This window comes from Chaetura pelagica, unplaced genomic scaffold (genome assembly GCF_000747805.2).
Source record: "Chaetura pelagica isolate M959 unplaced genomic scaffold, ChaPel_1.0 scaffold221, whole genome shotgun sequence".
Taxonomy (NCBI): Eukaryota; Metazoa; Chordata; class Aves; order Apodiformes; family Apodidae; genus Chaetura; species Chaetura pelagica.
In genome coordinates this window covers 12687473-12698914 of record NW_009952533.1, presented here as the reverse complement: position 1 = coordinate 12698914, position 11442 = coordinate 12687473, and the positions used below count along the sequence as shown (strand labels likewise).

At 41.1% G+C, this 11442-nt stretch overlaps 1 protein-coding gene across 1 annotated transcript in view; it reads right to left on the bottom strand.

Annotated features, from left to right (window-relative positions):
• The window catches only part of SLC20A2 (solute carrier family 20 (phosphate transporter), member 2), a 32824-nt gene that overhangs the window by 17389 nt on the left and 3993 nt on the right, over positions 1-11442 (bottom strand). Inside the window, exons 2-7 of the mRNA XM_010008964.1 lie at positions 9842-9982; positions 8532-8617; positions 6432-6528; positions 4354-4470; positions 3460-3663; positions 1491-2079 (exon numbers count right to left, since the gene is read on the bottom strand). Of these exons, the coding sequence (XP_010007266.1) occupies positions 1491-2079; positions 3460-3663; positions 4354-4470; positions 6432-6528; positions 8532-8617; positions 9842-9982 (1234 nt within the window). The remainder of the gene's footprint in view (positions 1-1490; positions 2080-3459; positions 3664-4353; positions 4471-6431; positions 6529-8531; positions 8618-9841; positions 9983-11442) is intronic.

The following is an 11442-nucleotide window of genomic DNA, read 5'->3' as shown; positions in this document are numbered from 1 at the left end:
CAGGAAGGGGAGTGGGTACAGCCCCAGCTGCAACCCAAATAAGGACCAAAGCTTCGACAAGCAGCTTCTGAGTGGATTTCTCAGGGGACCTTACCATGATACAGGAAAGAATGCCTGCTAAATACCAAGTGGATTGCTCCAGCCCTAGGGAAGAGACAGTCCAGCCAAATCCTAAGGGGAAAATACACAGTGTTCTCAGGGACAGAGAAAATACACCCAAAATGCCCTTCAGCCACGTGCCACCAAGCTGGAGAGGTGCAATAGGGCCCTGGAGATACAGTAACATTATAAGTAGATGAGTAATGTGAGTGCAGATGAGAAAAGTATAAAAAGCCCCATCCTGACCCCACATCCTACATCCTTCAGTCAAAAGCCTTGTACTTTGTGGAATAAAACAGGGCCAAGCTTTTGAAAGGAAAGAGGCTGGCAAATGAGTGAGTGAAGACACACTACTTCACAGGCATCTGTCCAGATGACAGAGGGCAAGGAGGTGCAGAGAAACATTTCTGAAACCAACTTTGAGATTTTGTCAGCTGCCTGAGTCAATATGAACACAAGAGAAAGACTTCTGGAGGATGACCCTTTCCCTTCATTCCTGGTAAATGTTGTTAATGCCACAAGATTTAAGGACAGACACACTTGAGCTGAATGACTGAAGGATAACTCACCGGCTTCTTCCAATCTCAAAAAGCAACTCAAGGGCAATAGCAGCTCTGGATAAAACTCCAGTGGGGGAGTACTGCATACCAGAAGTACTCTGAGAGATGGGAACCTTCTTAAATGAGCATTAGGAAATGAGACATAGTTCATGTTCCCTCTCTGCATGTGGCATGTGAATGTGTCTAGAGCTTCTCAGGGGTAGCTACCTTTATTTTGGTAAAAGAACTGTGGCGGCTGGGTAAGTTGTATGTGCAGTTAATGAGGACTATGATGTTAAGTTTTAATAGGTTTTCTGGACTATTTAGTGATACACTGCCTCACATGGTTCTAAACATCTGGAAAACTCCACGCAAAAGATTTGGCAAAGGGAAGTCTATAAGGGCTGCAGCAATTAAAATGAAGAAAATCTTCACACATCTTTTTTAGCAATGTGACAAGAGATGAAGTTCCTCTAATGACAAAAATAGTCTAAACCTCTCATTTGCTTACGATCTCTGATCTTTCAGTTAATACAGGCTGCAAACTCTGCAGAGCTGGGTTGCCATGCCAGGGGAAGTCTCCATGCCTTAAAGCTTGCCAAGATTAAACCTGAATTAAAGTAAATACTGCAAAATCATTTAGCAGCGAATAAAAAAGATGTTACCATTGAGAAGAGAATAAACCACAGACTGAGCAGCTCAACCCCTGGAAGGCACTGGGGACATCAGTGTCACAAACTTTGCAAAACAGCCTGCAGAAATGAAAACACTTTCCAACCAGACAAATGGACAAACCTTGCTCCAAGCAATTATACCATAAAACTGCTGGTTTGTGAGATCTCATCCACTTACCTGACATCATTACCTCCATGGGCAAAGGATCCAAAGCAGGCTGTTAAAATCTGGAGGAAGTGGAAAAGTAGATGGACCTGGGACGTGTCTTTCTCTTCCTTATCCTCTTCCACAGGTTCAACTGGGGGCCGGTTAGGATCCGTGAGCTCAGAGGCCAACTTCATTTCCACCCCACTTTCCTCTGCCTCGATCTCTGCCTCAGCCACTGCGTTGCAATAGCTGGAGTAGCTGTCATAGCGAACCCGCTTCTTGGAGTAGGAAACAGTGTCTCCCACTAACTTCTCACTGTCCTCTGGAGCTGATGTATCTGCTGCCTTAAAGGAAGAATGCACGGGCATGCCACAAATAGCAGCTGTGTAACACGTGTAACTGTTGTTGCGTCGTAGAAGTTTGTAGTTGTTTTCTTGAGCGGGCCTATCATCAGTGGCCCTGTCCAGGTGTATTTTCTGGAGCAAGTCTTTGTATAAACCTGAGTCCTTGTGCACAGTGTGATAGACGTGGCCATCACTCCTTATCTGGCCATCGAAGCTGAAGGTGCCATTGGAAACAGGTGATTTCACCGAGGTGTGCGTCATCGAAAATGCCCTTCCTAAGAAGACAGAGATTTAGAGTTTTTACTTGTATGAAATGTAATACGCCTCCCTCCCACTTTGCAAGACAATAAAATGGCAGCAATGTGAGAGCACAGGGCAAAGATCAATTTGCAATATATGCAGTGCATAGGTCAAGATTCAATTCAATGCAAAAAAAGCTTTGTTCCAGCACTGGATCTCCCCCCAGCATTCTGCATGACCTGCATCAAGCCACTTGGGATCACATATTCAACTGTGATACACAAAGGCTAAGTCCTCAGGTTCTTTGAAAAGTTATTTCTATAAAATTCCTTTCTCGCAACATAAGGTCTCCTTTTTCAGAGGTTTTGTCTACATTGAATAGGCATAATAAGGATTTTAGGTTTAGTTTAATTTCATATTGAATATGATGAGGTCAACTTTCAAAAATACCTATGTTTAAGGGACATAACATTTAGATAACTTTTAAAAATAATTTAAAACCACAGGAAAAAAAAAGATCGTGTTCTGCAGAAATATTTCCTCAGATATTCCAATATTTTGTATATCTAATTTCTATGAACATGATGATAGTTATTCCCACTGTATACAGTTAACATTAGTGTACACTGTAGGATACATGTCACAGCTAGACTTCCCAGAAACTTTCCACTGTGCAACATTCAGAATTGTTTTTAGCTATTTTTAAACTGGAAGAACACACACAAAAGGCTTCATGTCACAACTTACTTGATTTTGTAAGAATCAGTTGAATATATTAGACATTTATTAACCAAATTACAGGGCAGTCTAGATGTTAGCAAAGTGATAATCAAAGTCAGCAGACCACTGAGCAGTGGGGTGGGGGTGGGAAGGTGTGTGTATGGGGGGGGTGATCCCACCACATGCAAGAACAAGAAAAGCTTTATGCACACAAGCTCACTTCTTATCAATATACGTTCAGAAAATGTGTGAAATTTTTCTAGTGGACACACTCCAAATGGTCATACATTTGTCAACTAAAACCCAAATCGTTTAATCTACTGTGCCAGTATGCTAATCATCTTTATGCTGAATTTCACCTTCATACATCAGCAATTTGTGTTCTCAGTATTTTTCCACTGCTTAAAAGGATGGAAACATCATTAAGGATACAAAGTAGAGTAAAAAAGAAAGTAATTTTTGTTTTCAGCTGTTTCTAAAATTGAAATACAGCCAAACAAAATGTAATTGCTTTTAAGTCCTCTCTAGAAAATGTCACTTCTTACCAAGCATCCTTCCCAACACGTGCTGAAGAGGGATTAGAGCCGGAAATCCCAAACACTAAATTGCCATTTACAACAGAGACCTACTCACAGTTAAGAAACCCTACTGAAACAGGGAGAAGATAAACCCTCTGTGTTGTCTTAGCTTCTTACCATATGGTACACGTGGATGGTTTCCATTTGCAATAGTATCTGATGCCCCAGCAGCTTCTGTTACTGAGCCAGTAAGGGGAATCGTGCTCTCGTCAGATGCTTTGGCACCAGGAAGCTCTTTAAAGACTGGTGTTTCTTCATCTTGAATTTTATCAAGACTTTCATCTGATATCCTTGACAGTGCAGCATCTTTCTTTAATCGGCCTAAGGAAAGAGCACCACTGTAATTTTAAACCAAATCTATCCACCTGTCTTGCTGCTTATGTTTATACTGTTTGCATCAATGGCATAGATCAGTATGGATACAATAACCCCGCTCCATTTCATACACATTCTTTATTTATTTCTAACAGTTACTTACACTAAATTAATCTCAGAAAATTCTAGAGCTCTTTGTTTATTCCTACAACATTCACTGAAGTAGATAACTGAAGTAAAACACCAAGCTGCTCACTTACTAGAAATATGAAACTTTTCACTGCAATTTAAACACTGAATTTATTGAGTAGAAAAGTAAACAAGCAAAACACTGTAAAGGTAAAAGCTGTGATCAGCCCAACTTACTGTAAAGCTAAAAAAGTCACTTAAAGACAATAAATCTGCCAGATTTTTCCTCTTTAATGTTTCCTTAATAAAATACAAAACGGATTGTATTCCAGGATTTATTTTCTATTTTTGCTAAATTCCAGAAGAAGTGAGGACTGTAATGGACTGCCTAAGAAGGTTCTGAATTTCTACCACTGCAGATTTTTAAGAGCAAAGTATACATGTACATGAGGAATTGTTTAAGCACATCCTGCTTTGAGTGGTGACTGGGCTAGGTGACATCTCTAGGGCACTTCCATAATTTTCCATTATTTTACATCATTTTCATTTCAACAAGGAACTACTTACTTTCTATTTTTCTCTTCATCCAGGGGCACACAAAAATCCAGACTAAGATAGCAAATATTAAGGATACACCAACTGATATTAAAGCAATGGCCCACATCGGTAGTACCAGTCCCAGTACTGCGAAGACAAAGAAATAAAACCCAAGCAAACCATCAATTAACATGACTTAAGTGTCTCAGAGAGTGGAAGAGCAATTTGGTGCAGAAAAGCCTGTGTTCACAATGTATTAAAAACCAACATGACTGAGCCGACCATTTTCAACGTATGTATCAGTTAGTGCAGTACTTAGAAGTCTATTTGACATGCAAACATTAACAGGTTTAGCCTCCCAATTCTCTGTTACCCCACTGTGACCTTATTTCCAAAGAAGTCAGGGATAAATTCCGTCATCAGGGTTGCTAGAACATGTTTGCAGCAATTTTACAAACTAATGCATGTTAAACTACATTGCCCATTAGGGTGTTTACCTGACCTTTCCTCTGGTCAGTAAAGTCTAATGCTTAGCTTAATCTAAGCCATTATCTGCTTATGATAATAGCTTAATGTAGCTCTTGAGAACTGCGGTTCCAGTCCTGGTATGCACAATCATGTCAATAACTTGTGTTCCTGCAAGTATTCCCCCCAGCAGAGCTTCTTACACTTATTCAATTAAATTATCAGACTGTTAATGAAGAAAGAGCTTGGAGTCTGATCCTTCAAACCCATACGTGCATGCCTGTCTTGAAACCCAAGTGATTAACTCATCCTTGTGAGTAAATGTTGCCAGGACAAGAGGCCTTGGAGAGTAAATATTTATTTCCTGAGTATCAAAAACAGAGCCCCACCTTTTTAGTCACACACTTCAGAAACTACGCTAAAACAGAAGGAACACTGAGATTCTTATTTCATTTATTTTGCTTAATGAGTCACTGCAGAGTGCCTGACCTACTTCTGAAAAACAATTAATGAGGAAATGTTGGTTATACAGCCAATTTACTGTAAAACATCTTGGATATGTACCCAATTAGACTTAAGAAAAAGGAATAGTTGAGTTATGTTACCCTCAAATCTGGAACATCTCAAGCTTTTTATTCATTTCAGTAATGTGCTGTGAAGTAGAGTCTACTGACTGCATTTATCTAGTACACTTACTGGGACAGGTTTTAGAGAAAACAAATTTCCATTCAAAAAAGGTCACTTTCTAAGCCTACTTTTTTAATTCAGGGGTGTGCTCAGGAGTCTTTCTTCAATTGCCTGTTAGTTCATAGGTCTGGGGCAGTAATCTAACTAAAGATAACATTTAATGATCAGAGTCTTCAATAATGTAGTTGAGAGCACCACACATAGTTCTTTCTGAACTCTTTTCTTGCAAGTGTGTGTTTAAATGTACACTGCTTAAGTTAAATATAAACTCATAAATGCAAATATACAAACAAAAATGTGTGACTATAAATATACAAACATAAAGATAAAAATATAATTTCAAATATAAATACAAACATAAGTAAGCACAAACATGCAAATGCACATAAAATATACTAATATACAAGGGAAGTCCTGAAAATTACATGTATCATTTCCTTCTACTGAGTTGTAATGAAATCACAGAGGCCAAGAAAGAAGACACATTCAATGCAAAAACAGGTTTGGAGCTTCTTATCATTGAAGGGAAATCTAATTAACAGGCTTCATGCCAGCTCTACCAGAACAGTGACTCTACTGATTTCAAGGGAGCTACAGCATGAGACTGCAAACAGCCTATCTGCTCCTACCACCCAGTTCCAGCTTTCCCACCTTGATGCAAATATCTGGAATACCTTTGAGAGCTCAACATGTGCTCAGATTTATTAAGCTGAAGCTCAATATTTTCCCTTCCTCTAAATAAGAGGGTTTTTTTGTAGCTGCACTCTTCCCTGCTAACAGGAGGGATCAGGAGGGAGTCACAAAAACACATGCACAAATAGAAGCCCATAGGGAGGTGTCTGATTTACTCTCGCCCTTATTAACTCTGAAGGTAGAAGATAACCATGCAGTGTCACATGGTTACACACAGCAGGAAGCCTCCCTGCTGTGCCTCCCGCTGCCCATGGCTCACTCACCTGGTGCCCCGGTGTACATGATGGAAAACACATTAATAGCTATGGTAGCAGCATAAAACACTGGAAGTGCGCGGAGACCGTTGGGCACAGGGTCTTCCTGCATAGACATTGGGAAGGAAAGGAAGCATTAGCTGGATTTTCCAGCACATTAATGTTAGCATGGACCACCATGAGGAAAACACGCGCTCTGGAGTCAGCACCAGGCAGGTGGGACTTTTGGGTGGACAGTGAGGAAAGGATGGTGACCTGTCTGGTTACACCCCAATCCACAATGCTGGTCCTGGCAAGCATCAGCACTCTGGGGAAGCTGTTAATGGGAACCAGGTAGACAGGCTGTAATTTCAGGTTGGCTGCAGACCTGCTGGGTGACTGGGGGCAGGTTTCTTTCTGCGAATGTTTTCTTACCTATGTTGTTTCCAAAATGAGCAGTCCTCTTCACTCAGCATGACAGAAGGGTGCTGAGCAGGGCGGGGCTGCAAGCATCAGTGCAAGGTGTCCATTGCAAAACCTTATTCCTAACCTCAGTTTTGACTGAGCCAGCCTGGAACTTTCCACCAGGTAACAAAAATCTCTGAAATACGAAGTGTCTGGCCATACTCAACATGTAACATATATAAAGCAAGGGTGCCACGTTGAGCAGGCCACCGCGCCGGCTGCCTGCTGCGGCCTCGTGCCCCCGGCCCTCACGAGGAAAGGCTCAGCTGACAGCGCAGCGGAAACGCTCCCTGTGAGCCAGGGAAAAAGCCTTTGTGAAGAGACTGCTTTGGCCTTTGGAGGAGCTCCACGTGTTTGCAAAGAGCCTGGCAAAGCTAAGGGCTGGCTAATGTGGTTTTGTCTCTTGCTGCCATGAGCTATAAAAGGGAGTCAAGTGAGAAGGCTGCGGCTGCCCTGCGCTATGCCCGGGTCCCAAAGGGTGATGCAGCACTGGCTGTATCCACAGGGCCAGCTGCTATTCATGGGCACCTCCAACAAGGGCACGAACCCTTACACCAGGGCATGGACTTGCAAGCTAAAAAGCTGCTCTTTTTCTGTGCGTACACACAACACAAGTCTCTAGCTGCTTATGCCAGAAGCTCTACAGATCTTACTATGTATGAATGGCACAGATGGCAGTCGGAAGACCATTTCCTTAGCTTGAACTTTTTCTGCCTCTTGAATGCTTAAATATGTGGCTTTTATATCAGAGTTCATGTGATTACAATGACTACTTTCTTAAGCTGTTAGGTTTTAATGCAGTAGAGGAACTTCTCCTTATCCTTGACACAACCTGAGTAATTTTAAATTCAAAGCTGAGTCTGATCAAATTTATCATCTGCTTTTACCACTGACATTTATTTACATCAGAAATAAAGAATGATGACGCTGAAGTTACAGGTGGTGTTATTTATAGCAAAAGAATAAATCACTCATCTATGGAAGTTCCCTGTATAACTGCTAATATAGTATCCCTTATTTTAGGTCATTGTCATGTGCTGCACTCCCCCATTTTAGCATGGTGTGAGAGAAATTAAAAGAGCAGATAAAAGTGTCCTGGTTTCCAGTTCATTCTGGGTGGTAGACAAATTGTCGTCTGCAATGGAGATATATGGACTGATGTTACCTCAAAGCTGCCACTTTTGACTGAGGTCACTAAACCCCATAGATTCAGGTTTCTTGAGAATCTAGGAAACATGCAGACACTCATCTTCTAGCGTATGATGTACTAGAAAAACAAAGCTTAAATTTTCACAACTATGAAATACCAATTATAATACCTCCAAAGGACTGTTCTATTTAAACACTAGTCAGACTGGCTAGCATGAGGCTAAGATAATGCCAACAAGTTTGTACTAACACAAAAGCAATCTCAATGTACCATCCTTTAATCAAACAGAATATATAATATTAGTTATCACATAGCACCTTCTAAGCCTCATATACTTGTCAAATTACCCTGAGCTTTCAGAACTGCTAAGTTCAAATGGCTATTAAAAAAATGGCTGGTCTACTGTCAAAAAAGCAAGCCACAAACTTTCAACTCTGAAAATGCCAGCACTCAAATAGGATGTTAGAACACAGCCCTTGTACCGAGCACTCGTTACAATAGTGAGATTTCGTTACCTTGTTTAAAATGAAGCATCTGATCAGCACAAAGAGAACTCCAGACATCAAACCAGATAACAGTGGTGAAATAAACCAAGAGGCAACTGTATTGTAGAAAAGAAAGAAGTGAAATAAACAATATTCTTGCATAATAGTTAAGTAAATAGTTAATTAGCAATAAATTTAAAACAGTTATTGTACAACCGGAATGAGTGTTCTGTACGTTTACTTGCAACTCGTGCAACTCAATGTCCACTGACATGGATGAAAGTCAAATTACTGCTTGGCACTATTAGAAACATCGGCCAAAACATTTCCCCATATTTTTGCAAGTTTAGCAATCAAATGCATCAGGAAAGTTCCTTGTAGTTTAATACAGAGTGGACCAAGAAAGCCTTGTAGTTTCCTAACCACCATGAATGTTGAAAGCAAGAGGAAAGCAACTGCATCTAGCAGGATGCCATGCTGCTCACAGGGTAGAAGTCTTGATTTCCAAAATGCCATAGAAGCATCAACTGCAATTAATAATGAGCTTACATTTTTTGCAGGCCAGATCTGCAAGTGTCCAGTACTGATTTAGCTGAAGTAGGTGGCAAAACTCCCACTGATTTCAATAAAACCGGATTAGGGCAGTGCTCTGGAAATCTCATCCAGAGTGATTTATTGTTTGTGGCATATTTACCAGATTGATTCTGTTGCCATTGCAATCCCTCTTCTACTTTCAACAGACTTTGAAAAAATACACATTGCTCCAACTTCTCTGAAGATCAATTGTATTTCTATGCCTTCATCATCAAGTCCTTTTAATACAGGGTAAAGGCTGCAACTTGGGTTATAAGGCTTCCAAAACAACAATGAAAACTCCTTCACATCCCTGCTTATCTGTGCTGATCTTGGCAGTGGGAGGCTGTGAGTTAAACATGTGCTGTATGCCCAGCTTTCACCTCCCTGAAGCTAGTGGGTGGAGAAACATGACTGTGGGCATTCACATGATGGCTAGCGTTGTTGAGAGCAAGAACGAGTTGGTATGAGCTGCCATAAAAAAAATTAGAAGAGGAGGAATGTCACCTTGAAGCATGTGTCTGAGGGACAGTGTCTACTCTGCTCACCACTAGAGAAGTGCAACTTCTTTACCCCTTTCTCCACTGAAGAGACACTGCAGCCTTCAATGAAAACAGGATCAGTGCATCTTCTGAATAACAGGACTGGGGTGGAAAATAATTTAGGGAGAAAGTGCTACAGGCATGAAGCAGATTTCTGGGAATGTTTTTTACAGGCAGTGTGTGCTATTTCACATACCCTCATGCATAAAAGGAAACTACACTTACCAATCTTGACAAGCTGCATCCACTGGACTCCCTGTGTGCCAATTGCCACCAGAGAAAATCCAATCGTAGCACCTACAATGCAATGGGTCCCCGATATCGGGAGTTTCAAGAACGATGCAATCAGTTGCCAAACAGCAGAACCTAGGAAAAAAGCCCCAACCATATGGTATAAACAACTATAGTAACAATAATGTCACACAGAAAATTCTTCATTCTGTACCCACATTCTTTTACGAGCACTGCCTACACTTGACATGCACAAAACTTGACATGCACAACAGAGATCTAAAGAGTTCTTTGTTCGTGTCTGTCTCTAAAAGCAGATCTTAGACAGTTTAATAGCAGCTTTAAATGCTGCATCTTACTTGTGACTACTTGTTACTAGAAGCTCTTTACACTGCACAACAGTTCTGCTTTTGCTTTCTTTTTTCATGAAGGCTTCCAGTTTTTACAGTCTCTCTGGTTAATTATTTAAATGGCTCCCAGTCTGCATCAGGCTTAGAAAACCTCATTTTGGAGAGCTGGACCTGGAAGTATCCAAGTCATCAATGTGAGGAGGCAGCAGCCGCTGTTTCACTAATAAACTACTCATGGTCCTAAATTCAGATGTTATTAGAGAAAGGTTCAAATTGTGGGGCAGGGAGGTTTTTTTATGTCTCTTTTAAGTGATGCATGGCCATCCAAAGTAGTCTATAGCCAAAAAGCACTGAGGAGAGAATAAGGAGTCTCACTGCCTCCATTTGCAGCTCATTGCAGTGCTGGAGAGATTCAGAACTGCAGACAAATCTTATAATAATGGCGTAGCCAAAGATACCCTTGGCATAAGGAAAAAAGATCTCCTAACTAACTAAGGGATGGTGGCTAATGGTCTGTAAAGCAAGTGCAATGTCTAGTGTCCCAACAGATGTTCCACAGAAGAATGCAGAAAAAAAACCAAAAAAACAAACAGACCCAAGCACCAGAGCCTGTTATTTATTTTCAGTCCCAACTTTTGGTAGTCAGATCAGACCACAGTTGGCTACTAAGCCCTCAAGCATGGAGCTCCATGCTCCAACTCGTTTTCACATTGCAAAGCCCCTGGCTCCCTGCTCCTCTTGCAGTGGTGTAACCTCAGGACACCAAAATAATTTTGGCAGTGACACAAGCTTTCTGTGGATCTTGTCTAATGTTAAAGAATTCCTAGGAAGATCTCTTCTTCATCTTAAGACTTCATGGCCTTAAGACTGAATCTTCATATGTTCAGAGGCCTCAGTGGCAGCAAATAGCCATGAGAACTTGTATTTTCTGACTTGTGCCACCTCTCTTAGAAGGTTTGCAGCAGACGCAGGTGACTAAGCAAGGTCACTGAACATATGCTGTTATTCAAAGTCTCATCCTCCATCCACAGTTCCAACAGGAGAAGGGGGTTTGAAGGTCTTAAAACAGAGTTATCTGCAAATGGTGATTTGCTGGCATCATATGCAGCTGCGTTTGGAAGTCAACCAGTTTGTAAAACTGATCTCTCCTGAGGTACTATCCCAGAAGAACTGATACTCCTATTGCTATTAGAAATTCTAGATCACACAAGGAACACCTGCTCTTTCATTTGTTGGCTTCTCTTT